Genomic DNA, 15,929 nt, shown 5'->3' on the forward strand with positions numbered 1-15,929 from the left:
TGGCACAACCAGTTATCAGCTTTAGGGGTGGCAACTAATTTTTTACATAAGTGATATAAGTGTTGGATCATTTTATTCCTTCAATAAATGAAATGATCAATTCAAAAACTATTTTGTGTTTACTTAGGTTGTTTTATATTCAGTTTGGTTTGAAGATCTGAAACATTTAAGTGTGACAAATTTGCAAAAATAGAAGATATCAAGAAGGGGGCAAAAACTTTTTTGTGCCATTGTAGGTAACATTTCTTGTATGTGGCTTGTGCATCCATGTGTGCCTTTTTCTTTTCTTCTATATCTATATCACAATGATCTCTGCAGGATTTGTTAGATTTAAATGTTAAAAAAGGGGTTAAAATAATTTTAAAAAATATGCGTGGGGTCCTAGCTCAAATCAGTAACCAGCCCCGGACATCTCAGCCTGGGCTTGTATTGGAAAATAGGGGAAAAACAGTGAATTTACAAGAACCAGCACCAGGCTGAACCAGCTGGGGGGTGAATGGCATAGCAGGGAGACACAAAGCATGGGGTCACCCTTCCATAGCATTAACCAGCCGCAAACAAGTCAGCCTAGGGCTGGATTTCCTCGGAAAGTGGGTATCCCCCACTCGAGGAACCTGAAAGCTCAAGCTATTCTCAGCATCCCTGGTTGCGGTGAATGCGGGATTAATAATAATAAAATAGACCATTAGCAATAGGCAAACTATAAGTTCCAGGCAGCCTGCCAGCACTTGTGGAACAACAAGTGCCGGGATACTTTGACCTTAAGGGCATGCTGGCACCTGTAGTCCATCTGTAAAGAAAATATTAAAATAACCACAAGATTCTGACATTGACTGGTGTAATATTCTTATCACGTTTTAGTATTCTGTAGTTCCGGTTCGGGATCCTTGGGCATGATGGATGTGCATAGGAAACGTGGAGGCTTGATTATACAGGAGGGTAGGCACTATGTAGAAACCACAGACTTGTGATATGCATAGATATAGAACCGGAGTGAACAGACCAGACTCTATGGGCAACCCCTCGCCTAGTGACCTGCGAAAGCCAGCAAGACGCAAGGATACATTCTAGGGACAAAGGTGACCTCTGGGACTAAGCATAATATACTACCGGTCAGAACGGAACTCAGATCAGGAATCGGAGTCTTATGCAGGCAGAGTAGATCTTGAAGAAGCTAGAACTCTGGTACTGCTCTGTTGCAAGACCTGGAACTGGAACCCTGTGAAGAACTCAGAAACTTAGAGTCAGGATAAGTAATACAGCTTACCGGACACCTCGGTGTACAGACCTTATACTGCACACTGACCCCTAGCCCTGGTACCAGCACCCTACTCAGAACCAGCCCAAGACCATAGCACACAGCACAGGGAAACCAATACAAGGTCAGCACAATAAGATTGCTGAATAACCTGAAGTGAACTACAGAGCGCAGAGTTAAAGGAGTACAGGTAACTTGCATGCACTGTCCCAAAGGTAGCAGCCAGTGGCACTGACATAGAGCAGAGTCCACGGAGGTGATACACAGTGGCAGATAGAATGAACCGCGAGTGCACACGCCGGCTCAGTAATGGAACAAGAGGGCAATACAAATGTGAATATAAAATTTTTTATCACTCTTCAGTTATTTATATATATATAGAGAAAACCACATTTACCAGCACTCACGATTGGAGTTTTTATATGTCCAGGTGCCTTTACCCTAGATAGAGTAAAACACAGACCCGCTGTCACAAACCATATGGGAAAAGCCAGGGGATAGGGTGGCTAGGGAGCAAGCAGAAGAGTGAGCGTGCTAGGTCTCCCTATTGCGGCCAAACCCAGGTTTGGCTAGACCTGCCCAAAGGTGCGGAGTCTAACTCACCAAGTGAGTTAGACTCCGCACCTTTGGGCAGGTCTAGCCAAACCTCGGTTTGGCCGCAATAGGGAGACCTAGCACGCTCACTCTTCTGCTCACACCAGTGACCCCTCCAGTTGGGATATGGGTTTCACTGCATCAAGTGAGCAGGTTGCGGCCCTCTGGACAGGTACCTGGGAGTGGCAGGAAGACCGGAACTATATTAGAATGAATACTTGAACACAGGTGATCAGTGTGGACTGAATATTTGAGCACAGAAGATCAGGGTATGCACTGAATACTTGAACACATGAGATCGGCAAATGAACTGAATACTTGAGCACAGGAGATCAGGGTATAAACTAAATACTTGAATACAGGAGATCAACAAATGAACTTAATACTTGAACACAGGAGATTGGCAAATTAATTGAATACTTGAGCACAGGAGATCAGCAATGATCTGAATACTTGGAGCACAGTAGATCTAGCTGCTGACTTGCACAGAGAAATATGGATACAGCCATGTACTGGGAATTACCAGAGATCCAGCTGAGGCCTAACTGGTAATTAGCATGAAAGCTGACACCACAGGAACACAGGGATTTACAAGAAACACTGGAGTTCTGTGAGAGCTGAAGTAACACGCTGGAAATTAGCATGGGAGCTAATATAAGTAACACTGGTGGTCAACGTGAGGGCTGAAACAACACACTGTAGATACTTCGTGGAAAACAACGAATAGCATAATAATCACTGGAACAGCGAAGTTGAACAGCAGTTTCCTGTTCCTGGAGTCAGACTTAAATACCCCTGAGTAGCTGGTCATTGGATCAGAGGATCAGCTGAGTGACCACAGGAGTACCATTGGGAGAGACTAGTCAGGTGATATGGACCAACATGGCTACGCCATGCCTGGCACCCTGGAAACCAGGACGCACGCACAGAAGCCCTAGCAGACCCCGGGGGAGAATACTCACCACTCACCTCCACTCCCAGAGACTGAACACCTAAGCCCAAGGACGCTGGTGCGGAGGTGAGTAGCGGCCGATCCCAGGCCGCATCCTGACACCCACATCTGGCGGGAACTCACGGGCTTGTTATCCAACAAAACTATGCTGTCGACATTATAATGATTCCAACGTTTCAGATTCTTACAATCTTTTGTCTGTATTCTTGACTAAAGATGAAGAGAATCTGAAATGTTGAAATCATTATAACGTGGACAACGTAGTTTTGTTGGATAACAAGTCCCGTAAGTGCCGGCAGATGTGGGTCTCTCTCTCTTGCTATATACATTGATGTTACAAGTCGGGGAGGGGGAGTGAGGAAGTTATGACAGTATACAAAGTAGGCTAGCCAAGTATATATTAATAGTGCTGTTGGAGATTTTCTTACAGATACATATAGACAAGGAGAACTGATATGCACCCATTTAATATTGAACATATTTTGCTGTATTTCATTTAGGTGTCTGCAATGTACAACATTGAGCAAAAAAAAATACTCAGCAGTTTTTGAAAAGCACCTTAGTCAGATGATATTTATTATATTATATGCAAAATATTACAATTATGCAAAATATTACAAGTATTCAAAATAAATGCACAAAAGCTATTTAAATATTATAAAAACAATTGCAAGAATTATTCAAAATTACAGTACAATTAATATTTATGTAATCCATATTCAGAACACTGCTCACAATGAGCTTTTTGGAAACAGACATTTATTAACACAGCTGCCTGCAAGGAAAAATTGCTTTGTGGAGTCTCAGGATTAGTTACCTGCATAACCACAGTAGGCGGTGACCGTCTCCATAGTGAAAGAGGACAGAGCGAGTTGGAGATACTAAACTTAATGAGAAAACTGAAAAGCTAATAAAAAAACACTGAAATCTCATTTAGTGCCTGAGCAGGCTAGACAAATACAGTATGTAAAACCTATAGTGCAATCACTAAGTACAATAAAACATCTACCGTATGCAAATGAAAGGCAACAACGCATTTTTTTTCTTTTTCTTAAAGATTAAACAATTTTGTTTATTCATGCCTAGTGTATTTTATTTAATCCTGGATTGAACTCTCCTAAATGAAGAAGCAGATAAATAGTAGGGATGCAGTTGTACCAAAATTCAGTTAAGCCAATTTAATTCATATTTTGTTTTTCCTATGCAGAAACAATTAGCATTTAGGTTTCCTTTACTTGAACCTAATATTCAAATCCAAAATTAGTTCAGTGTTTGGCCGAACTTTTGATTACATGGTTCGGTACTTCATTCATAAATAGACAAGCTGTGTTTGTTTTATGGAGTCTACGGTAATGTGATGTATTGATTAAGTCACAACTTTTTCATGAAGACATCAAGTGCAGTATTTTTTTGTATAAATTCTGCTCTTCCTTTTGACTAGAAGAATCAATTTCCAAGATCTTGAATTTCAAATGAGTACTTGATTTAATAATACAGGTGACAGGTTCCCATTGACTGAGTTACACTGCCTAGAGAATTCCAAATTTGAGGCTATGGGGTCTTTATCAAGCAGTGAAAAGTGTGGAGTAGTGGAGAAATTGCCCATAGCAACCATTCAGCTCCTACCTATTATTTTATAGACTGTACTTTATAAATGCTACTTCAAAAGCTGATTGGGAATTTTTTTCCCCCTATAATTAAAACCAGGACTGGCCCTGCAGCCTGGTTGGTGCTGGTACCTAAATTACAGTGGAGCCCTACTCATTTGGTTCCACATAATTTTAGGTACCAGGACTAGCTGGCAAGTCCGGGGTTGGTTAAGCTTTAGGGGGGGGACTCTATGTAATTTTTTTAATAACATTTAACCTTTTTTTTACAGGTCTTAACACAAGCAGCCAACACATATCTCACTGATATGTGCAGGCTGCTAGCTCGGGAGAGATTTGCAGAGAGAAAACACTGCAATCTCGGGGGGGGGTAAGCTCATCTTCACTTGCAACTCGGAGATATCTCGATCTGCTTCACCAACAGTCATCTCACTTTCAGCTAAACTCACTTCTTAGGAAATTTGCGATATGAAAAACAGGAAAATCACCCGAGATTCGGCGATGCAAATCGAGACAAAAAAAACTAAACTCGACAATTTTCGATTCTTAGTAAATTTACCCCCTAGTGTCAGACTTCCATTGGAATCTAAGCAAGATATTTCATTTTACCTTGGCCTGTGCTCCACACTTGGAAACTTGATGGCATCAAATTGTCATGCAGCCTGGAAAAGTAGAACTCCTCACCAGCTTAAAATGAACGTCTATAAATGACCACGGAGATGGCTGACAGAAGTTTCTTTCCGATGGAAACAAACATTTGCAGGGAAACACAAAGCATGGCAGGTGCCAAGGAAAAGCTGGGCAGAGCTCATGAGGTAGCCGCGTGAGCGGAAAAGAACATACCTTGGCATGGAGACCGGCACGTGATGAGAAAACCATACTGAAGCCTATGCGAGCCTGATTGTTCTTTCAGGAAGAAGCAGAAACCCATAGCACCATAACAAAGAGGTAGAATCTATGTCACACGTACTAGAAACTGCATTAGGTTTGACGCAATGGGTAGCTATAAAGATAAGTAAAGCTGTTGTCAAGTCAATGATATCTGTAAACCTCCATTTGTAAATCCCTGCTCGATACAAAGGATCAAATGAGCTATGTACAAAGCAGACTAAGCTTCACATTTTACATCAGTGCTGTATGTACAGAATATATTGCAGCAAAGGCAAGCTGGCATTCTGTGCACAACACTGCGGTTTGGAGAACACACACCGCTCTTTTTTTACGATATATTCTCATCGCCTGCACTTTATGCATCATACCACAGTAATGTCACTAGCTCCCAGTGAATAGATAACATGCATTCTCACCAATACTAGTTGCCTCTCTTATGTATATAGGGACAAGTACAGACTAAGTGCAGAGAGACCTGTACTAGGAAGCCTGTCAAGGTCACCCTATCTTGCAGCATAAGTGCTGCTGTTTTCTATCTGAATAAGGTCTAATTTTTGTGCTTCCTTTACAGAGAGAATATCATTAGTTGCTCAAATATGAATTCCCTAGTTTATAAAGATGCATTCTAATAGGGTTTGTCCAATCATCTTTCCCATCCATTCAATGCATTTTTCACAAGCCTCCTGCACAAATGAGGGATGTCCAATCACTGTAGTGAGAGCACAAACCTAATTGCTAGATCTATTAGTGGCAGAACAATTTGTCAGTAAAACAGTAAGTTAACGTGATAGGCGACTGTAGGTGATTAATCCAGTAAGTGCTTAATTCTAAAATGGGTAATCACGAAGATTACTTCTCTGAAAAATACCTAACCGACCATTTTATTCCAGTCCTCTCAATACAGAGCAGCAATGCAGTAGAGTCCAAAGTCAGGTTGTTCTCCAGTATTGGATATGTTTAGATTTGTCACAAGAAGTTTTTATTTTGCAGGGCTCCAGGTAATCTACAGGTTGGTATGGCCCCAAAGCCTCCCTGATTCTTCAGAATTAAGCCCTAGTTGTTTTTCCTATGTTTATAGGCATTATTTATCCTTCTCGCTTGGTATATCACGAGCAGACTTAAGGAAATCACTTCGCAAGAGACGATAGAAGAGCACTATATTCATTGCAGTCATGATAGCCATTCCAACACTGCCGATGGTGTAGGTGAAGAGCGGAATGTTCTCTCGGTTTAACACCAGCCACCTGGTCATCCACGCCAGTGTGCTGATCCTGAAGATGACGTATGTTCCCAGGTTCAGTAAGCTGTTCAGCCGGTACAGTGTGGTTTTCAACAGGTTAGACATGAGAAGGATCTGTCTCAGATGGAGGAAGATGGAGTTAATTTCCACAAGCAAGGCCACCACGGCAAAACCCACGTATCGGTGCAGGAGCAGGGATATTCCGAAACATGCAATAACCTGAAAGAAATAAAATAAAACGATGAGAAACTTTATGGTGCAAAACACCAACTAAAAGAAGTGAAAAACCTATATACTAAATATTCTGATTACTGATGATATCCATACCAGCCTCTCTTAATGGAGGAACATAGAAGAATGACCGAAGAAAAAACAATGACACTTGACTTTCTAATCATACACAGCTGTCACCGTTTCCAGATAGTTTTCAGAGAGATTGTAATGCTGAGCCAGTGCCTTTAAACGGCATTGCCCACGATACTGCGCCAAACGGTCTCTGCAGCCTTTCCTCGTACCATAGGCCTGATTCACTATCGTACACAACTGCGTATGCAATACCGATTACGTACGCAGTTCAACTGCGATAGTATGCTAATTAATTGCAATCGCTATTCCCTTGCAGCACTACACGAGGACGCCCACTTTACTTACCACACATCCGTAATGTCTAGCCAGACTGCAAAACCATTGGTACAATCGAGGACCATCGCAGCCTCACGCACACCTGACCTTATTCAGAAATCGCTAACAACCACGCACGCTATGAGACCTCGGACTGCGTAGGCCATCGCAGTGGATAATTTATGCATGCTCCTGCAACGGAGTTGAAATGCACTGGCACGCCTGCATTCACCTGACCAACCTCCCGTCACCACCCACAAATGGCACTTCCTGTCAATCATTCTGCGATGGTCTGCATAGTCACTGTGATTGCAGTCCCGATCGCTAGTTTGCGCACGCGTACTGCAAGAACGCAACAATCGCCCAATTGCGTGCGTAATCACAGTTGCGTGCGGTAGTGAATCACCGTGTTCACTGAACTGTTTTGCAATTTAAATATTCCTCCAAAGTAAATAATAAAGTGTAAAGAACTTTACTGAGCAGCTGGCAAATATTAAGAAATAGGGAGAAATCTTTAAATCCAAAGCATGTATCCATCCCAATCACACCAGTGTACCATTTATTTTTATTTTACAAATGCTCTATCCCATTCTCAAATATTATAATATAATTGTCAAGTATGGCCCCGGTATTCATCATGAGATAAGTATCAACAAAGTAGCAGCACTCACAGGGCTTTTCAGGGAATAAAAGAACAGTAGCCCAATTTAGGTTACATTTTATAAATGATTCTGAATGGAACAGTATGGGGGATACAGCAGATATCTAATTATATTCAGGAAGAGAACATATAAAAGAGAGTCAGCCTTTAGCTTTGCACTGAGGGGGAGATTCAGCTGTGGACACAGAGGCTATCACAACTGCTAACATGGTAGCAGCGAATATGGTAATGCAGCAGTAAGCGTCATCCCTCCAGCATGCATTACTGATCTGAGCTGCGTCCTTGGACACAGCATCGGATCATCTGCGCTACCATCGTCCGGCTGAGTGACCATGGGGAAACGGAGGCAGTCGCCACTCCTTCCCTGCTCAGAAATGGCAGCAGACTGTAAATCACTGCCAGACTGCGTGCGTGATCGCAGAACAGGTCCTGTGCATGCGCAGATTATTGAACATCGGAAATATGCGATCAGCAGACCCTGAGATATGTTTAAAAATACAGTCAAATAGTGTTCACTCTAGCTCCGGCGGCAGGCAGGATGCCGGAGCTAGGGAGGGCAACTTTGTGCGCGCGGGCGAAAAGGGGGCGTGGCCATAAAAGGGGCGTGTCTATAAGACACGTCCCCTTTTTCATCATACTTGGGGGCATGCCCGGCACTTACGGACATGCCAGGCAGCCCCCAAGCGCTGCAGACAGGGAGAACAGATGCCGGGCGCATGCGCCTGGTGTCTATTCTCCGGCGGTGACCGGGTCACAGCACATTTCTCCACCCGCGGGACACTGCGTCCCGCGGGTGAAGACTGCACCCGCAGGCTGTGAGGGCAGGGTGCTTTTTGCCCTCCTTCTGGAGGGCAGGGTGCTATTTGCCCTCCAGAAGGAGGGCAGGGTGCCGCACCCTGCTAAAACAGCCTAGCGAGAACGCTAGTCAAACCTGGATAAGTGGGAACTCAAGGGACAGCACGTTTAGTCTCACTTAAAGAGGTTTCTCACTTATCCAGGTTCAAGAAGTGTTTGTCTCACTTATAAAGGTACTGTAAGTCCAGGTACAGACATTGAGACTTTTGTACTTCTGATATTTATAAAGTTTTATAGGATTTATTTATTTGTTCTTCAAATTAGTAATTTATTTCTCAATGTGTTCCTTCTATATCCACCTATTATTTTCACATGAATACAATATGTTCTATAATACTAAAATATATGTCATTTAGTTATTATTAAATACTTATCAAGATCATATCATACTGGAGTATTTACCTAAGTGTACGCTACTTTATCATTATTGTATTATATTGTAATATGTCACCACATTTTATCTAAATTCATTACCAATTACTCCATAAAAGCTGAGAATTACCTAATAGACCAATTTTTCTATAGTTGTAAAACCACTTCACATTCTCTAATGTATTGGCAGAATTATTAACCAGGCTAGGAAATGTTCTCTCTCTAAGATGAATTAATTAGTTATTTCATTATATTTCTTATTCTTTATTTTGTTTCTTCATCCACATCTATAGTATTATAGTCCTTATGGTGGGTACACACTATACAGATATATCTGCAGATGATGGTTGTTCGTACACACTGAACAACCATCATCTGTGTCTGCCCGCAGATCCCGGCGTCCAGGGGGCGTGTCGGGAGAGTGTCCCGGCAGGCGGGGGCTGCGGCTCTGTGTGTACGGGTGGTCTATATCTGCAGACATATCTGTCCATCGGCTGTGCAGCACAGCCAATGCGATGTCAGTGAACGCCGACATTCACCGACACATCGCGGGTGCACAGTGCCCAACGGGCAACAGATACACTGGGCGATCAATTGATCGGCTAATGTATCTGTCAGTGTGTACCCAGTTTTACTATCTATGGCTCTGATCGCTGTTTTACTAGTATATCTAGTATATCCCTTTGTTTATTTTAAAAATCTCAGCTAAACACGATTGTCTAACTATTAAATGTTTTCCTGTGTCTGTCACCTTTCCTAATTCTCTCCTACCTTTTAATTTCTTGTGCTTATACCGACCACTTGGCAGTATTTGGTTTTGTTTCCATTCTATTTAACTGTCAGCACTCTGCCTGATCGATATCTCACTTTTCACTAAACATCAAGTACTTAATGCTATTGATTCATGCAGATTATCTGCTTCATTTCATTATAGATCGAAAAAGACACCCAACCTACATAAAAGGTCTAACACGGGTTTCCCTCAGTGATCTGTCAGTAGGAACACTTTGAGAAATGAACGTTAAGGGCTACAATTGAAAAAAATAAATCAAAGAAACTTTATTGAAAATATCAGAAGTACAAAAAAGACAAATACAAACTAAATACTTCCTGACCGTGTTTTAATATACTAACTTTTCCTATTTGCTTCACTTCTCTGTATTTTAAAATATTTTACTTACTTCTTAACAATAAATTGTTCACCAACCGCTTAATGTTAAATGAGAACTAAAAGTATTTATTTTTATTTATACATAAATCCAAATATTTGTGATGCTAACAAATCATAATCCTATCACTATCATGTATTCCAATACAATATAACAATATTGTCACTTCAATCATCAGCAAAATTACTAATACTTTAGAAACCTGAAATATATGTATTTTTGACAGAATTAGTACTTTTAGCAATTGCTTTAATAAAAACACACAGACTGCAGCCATAGACAGCCGTATAATTCTGCCTCATTTACAACCCACCCCAAGGTGTAGCGTCCCCTACTACTGACTGCCGAGATTATGTTCACATGCCCATCCCGGGTGCGACCCAGCTGAGACCCTTTACAGATAGCAAGACCTGGCAATAATGCCGAGTCGATGACCATCTGGATCAGGTGATGAGCCGGCGCTTGGAGATGATCTCATCTCCAAGTGCCGCCTCTTCCTATGCAGAGAACGGGAACCGGGTCGCATTGACCTGGGTTACCCATTCACACTGCATCACGAGCAGGGCTGAACACGTGTTCAACCCTTCTCGTGACCTGTGAAATGCCAGCTCACTCAACCCGGCTTATTTCAACCCTGCCCTTTCACACTGCACAGTAACCCGGGTTGCTGCGCGCTCACGTGCAATAACCCGGATTAGTGCTGCTAGTGTAAAAGAGGTATAACAAATAATGATAATAATAAAGAAAAAAAGACTATGGTCCGTATTCAATTAGATGCGAAAGTCATTTTCCGCGGAAGAGTATCACGGGTGACGACATTTCGCCAGGCGGAAAAGTATCACCGTGTTCCATTCCAAATACTTTTCGGGTACGCGAAAACGCGATGCAATGTAATAGGCGGAAAAGATTCGCCTATGAATAGGTGGTGAAAAAAAGTGCAGATTTGCGGTTTTGGGGTGCAAACGTCGGGAAATCACTCAGCACCCTTGGGACAGCCCCCCAAAGCATAACTGCGTCAAAAAAATCCTAAAAAAAAAATGAAGAACACCCCAAAAAATGACTTTGAAAAAGGGGGCGAAAAAGTACAAAGTTGGGGGACAAACTTATAAACCAGAGAAATAAGCTTTTGGGGGGTCTGCAAGTATGGGGGAGGTGTTTATTTGATTGCAGGTGCTTGCTGAAGGTGCGTTTTTTAAAACTTCACTTTTGCTGGGACTAGTTATTTTCTCAAAAAAAACCTACCAGTACTAAATGCTATTCTTCATCACTTGTGCAAAGATGCTAATTAGCAGCTAATGAGAGCATTTAGGTACCCCAAATACCTTCAGCAGGGCTATTCAGGGGCATCTACATTGATCCCCAATGTTAGTGCATCTTTTGGGGGGTGTCAGGCTGCTTTCCCCAAATCTTACAGCACTTTTCGCTTGTTTGCGTTTCGCCACGTTTTCGCATCCTTTGGAATTGAATAGGGCGAAAAGTGGGGCCAGGCACGAAAAGTTTTTGCTTCCAAAACACGGGAAGTCGGCGAAAAGTAGATTCCGCCGACGGCGGCAAAATTATCTCAGCTAATTGAATACGGCCCTATATCGGTAACATTTGCATGCAGGCAGATCAAAATGATCTATGCTCTGCACAAAAAAAGACAACTAATAGCGACCTCCTATAGCACCACTTTCACACTCTCCAATGACTCTGAAGTGATTTCTGTGCCTCAGATAAGTTTAATATGAATGACCACATCCAATTGTAGCAAGTGGTTGCATGTGCGTGTTCACGGGTCAAGAGCATCTGAAGAGAACAGCTTAATGGTGCATACACACAGTCAGATTTGTTGTCAGTAATTTACGATAACGATTTTTTAAATCGTTCATATCTGAAAGAAAATCTGACATGTGGGCCTGCAACGATGAACGATGCACGTTCCTGCATGTCAGAAAACGGTATCTGACATCATCTGTGTTTGCAGTCAGATTTTAAGGATTTAATTCATTTTAATACTGTCTGAAATCGTTCCAATCGTGGGTAAAATCGTTCAATCGTTCATCTGACAGATCTGACCGTGTGTATGCACCATAAGGTTAGGGTCACATTTGCACCTTAAGCATCTGCGTGTTGTAGCAGTGGAAAGCGTTAAATTCCTAGTTTCTGGTATACTTGCGCTTATTATTATTATTATTATTAGCATTTATTTATATGGCGCCACAAGTGTTCCGCAGCGCCTTACAAAGTACAAAACAAAATGCTAGGATGGCAGAGCAGGCAATATATATAGAGCTGATCAGCACTTCCACGCCAGTAACGCTTACACAGGTGCTAGAGGCACTAGCTCAACACTGGGCAATCCTGCCAAAACCAGGACAACAGGAAAAATACTAATTTGGCCACACTTGGGTTGAGTGGCCAGACCATTTCCAGGGATACTGGCACCTGGCATATGTAGTGGGAAGATAACTGCACACACAGATTGTTAGTGGTTAGCTCTGACTGCCTTTACCAATTAAATTATTGATTCCGGCAGGTACCTTATCAACATATCTCCCAACATTTACAGAGGGAAGTCACAGCCCTGATCTGCCCAAACTCTGTCCCTGATACACAGAATACACCCACTTTTTGTTAAGCTTCACCCAAGTGTAAGTTCCTCCATAAGATGGGCCTGTCCCACAGAAAACGGGACAGTTGATATAAGAATCAAGATTCATGGTTGTTTTGAGGCCACATAAATGGCAATCATGGGATTGTTACTCGAATCAGTCTAATTACTGCAAGATACAGCTCATGGGGATCATATTACATGTCTGAGTACAATTTAAAAAGTGAAGTTTTTTTAAGGGTTTAGTTCTACATTAACTTTGTATTTTTGTGAGTATTGGGAGAGGTGAAGAAATCTCCTGTTATAAAAGAGTTGATAACAAAGGATATCCCTGAATCAGCATAAATACATATCCACTGGTAGTAGTGTCTTCACTGATATACAGGCACATACACACCTAGCTTCTTCTGATGAACAAAGGGAACAAATGGCAATATATTATGCATGGTATTACGCTACTAGATCCGGTCAGATATAACAGCCCCGTCAGGCCAGTTAAACAATGTGAATACATTTAACATGTAGTGGTGAATAGTCAATGGAAGATACTCATGGACCTCAATGCATTTGACCCTAAAATATAAATTCAGACACAAATTAAGTGGGTATGGTGGAAACAATGGGTTTATGCCTATACCAGTGATTATGAGGCTTAGAAAAAAATCATGTGGCACAAAAATGTACATGTATATGCATACTATTTAGTGAATGCTATGCAATGCTTTTAATGTCCACATGAGGGTGCCAGACTAGCACTCCTTAGTATGCTATCACTTCATTTACAGGATATTCAGGCTACAAAAGTCCCCCAAACTCCCATCTTTAGGAGGAAAGTATATATAGGCCCCTTAACCACCACCTAGTATGAAAAATGACATGCATGTTTACTGAGCAGGGGCAATCCATCACGTGGCAGTGGATGGGATGACCCACAAGATCGTATTACAATGTATTGTCATTCTTAATAAATGCAGCCAAAGTTTCCTCCCAGTCCAGCATTTCAGCAACCACAGACGTCTTCCCAGCAATTCCAGATATAAACCATTAGTACAGTACTGATGCGGCTCTGAGGGGATGATACTGTGCTGTCTTATTTATTTACAGAAGTGGTTTCCAACTTCTCACACTGTTGCTGACACATCGATGTTATAATACAATGTTGTAACCATACAGCAGAGATTCTTACCTTATAGGCAAGGACAAGTTTACAGTAAGCTATCATTTATTATTATTATTATTATTATTATTATTTTATTATTATTATTTTAGTACAGACATAATCTACAGCTCTTTTGAAAGCAATAATTGCTCCAGACTCATGGTAAGTGGCAACATAGTTATATTTGAATATATTATTATTTCTAGCTTTTATTTAAATAGCACCGACATATTAAACAGTGCTGTACAGTGACATCATAATACTAATAAATAACTTGCAGTGATATTAAACAGAAGGATGGACATGTTACCCAAAAGGCGTGGAGGACACAAGATAGGATACAGGAAACACTTCTATCATCTAAATAATCATGTTATAGTGAACAGTGACATTTGATTACATTAAACAGAAGTCCCATTGTACTCTCACAGAGTTTAGACCAGAATGAGATAGAACAACCTCAGTTGACTCTTCATAAAAATGGATGGGCTTAAAAAATTACAATTTTCATTCTCTGTAATATGTGCTTCTAACATGCCTGAGGTCAGAACAGTATTTTCCAGGTGCACAACTGGATTATAGCAATACTTTTCACTGTGCAATGGAATTAGGACCTGATTCAGTACGGATCGCAACTGCGATTGCAGTAGCGATTATGCACGCAGTCTCACTGCGACAGTATGCTAATTCATGGCTATAGCAATGCCGTCACAGCACAACATAAGGACGCCGGCCTTACCTTACACACAACCGTAATACTTAGCAAGACTGCAAAACCATCGGTAACATCGAGTACCATCGCAGCCTCACGCACACTTGCACATGCTCTGACCTTACTCAGGAATTGCTAACATCATCGCACGCTGTGAGTACACAAGCTGCGTATGGATAATTCGCAGTGGATAATTTATGCACTCTGCAACAGCGTTCAAATGCACTGGCATGCTTGCGTTTCGCCGACCATCCCCCCGTCACCTGCCCCAAACGGTACTTCCTATCAATCACTCTGCGATGGGTCTGCGTAGTCTTTGCGATCGCAGTCCCGATCACAGTGGCTGGTTCGCGCACTGCCATGCATACGCAGAAAGCAACAATCGGCCATTTGCGTGCGTAATCGCAGTTGCAATCCTTGCTGAATCAGGCCCTCAATCTGGTATATGCAGTACAAGTGAATATGTCAGAACTATAAAGTGTTCTAAAAGAAATCTCTAAAACTAAAACCACTGCTAATAATATTCAGAAAAATATATATGTAATGCAAGCCACACATGCTGCAAAACTACGGCTGGTGTCACAGGGTGTGTCACAAAATGGGCATAATGTGTAATACCAGTTGAAATTGATCAGAGTATTTTCAGTAAAATAGAACATGACCTTTATTGGCCTGTGTATCTGACAGGCTCCTGTCATGTCGCCCCAAGGTGATGAATTGCCAGTTCTGGTCCAATTTGGTTTGTGGCAAAATTGGACAATGATCCTGCTGAAGGATAGGGCTATGTTTTACCAATATAATGTTATCAGGATATTATTGAACTGTTGATATTTGAGATAAAATGATTGATGAGGATATTTCTCTACACAAAGAACTCTTCCTGAAGTAAGTGTCTCATTAGGAAAAACAAATAGGCAGATAACAGAAAACAATACCTGGAATTCAGCTGCACAGCTAATGCCCATAGTGTCAAACATCAGAAGTTCCATGAAGGTATAGCATACCTCCCAAATGTCATGGTTTTGCCAGTTTGTTCCAAATCGTAGGAAGTATGTAACCACTCACCATGGCGAGTGGATGCCACACTCAGCTCCACAGTTGTAAGTGGCAACTCACACTTATGTTAAAAGAGGAGGGGGATGGCAGGTGGTCCTGTCACAAGCACCCACTGAGGAGAGAGACACACTTCTTTTTGTGCTTGTCCAGATTAGTTTCGGGTACAAATGGTTTTTAGGTTTAATGTAT

The 15,929-nt window shown here is 41.7% G+C and overlaps 1 protein-coding gene across 1 annotated transcript in view; it reads right to left on the reverse strand.

The window, feature by feature from the left end:
• Positions 1-3,395: 3,395 nt before the first annotated feature.
• The window catches only part of TLCD2 (TLC domain containing 2), a 61,362-nt gene continuing 48,828 nt past the window's right edge, over positions 3,396-15,929 (reverse strand). The window contains exon 4 of the mRNA XM_088453849.1: positions 3,396-6,761. Coding sequence (XP_088309975.1) covers positions 6,384-6,761 — 378 coding nt within the window. The 3' untranslated portion in view covers positions 3,396-6,383. The remainder of the gene's footprint in view (positions 6,762-15,929) is intronic.

This window comes from Taudactylus pleione, unplaced genomic scaffold, assembly GCF_031769625.1.
Source record: "Taudactylus pleione unplaced genomic scaffold, aTauple2 ptg000040l, whole genome shotgun sequence".
NCBI classification, from domain to species: domain Eukaryota; kingdom Metazoa; phylum Chordata; class Amphibia; order Anura; family Myobatrachidae; genus Taudactylus; species Taudactylus pleione.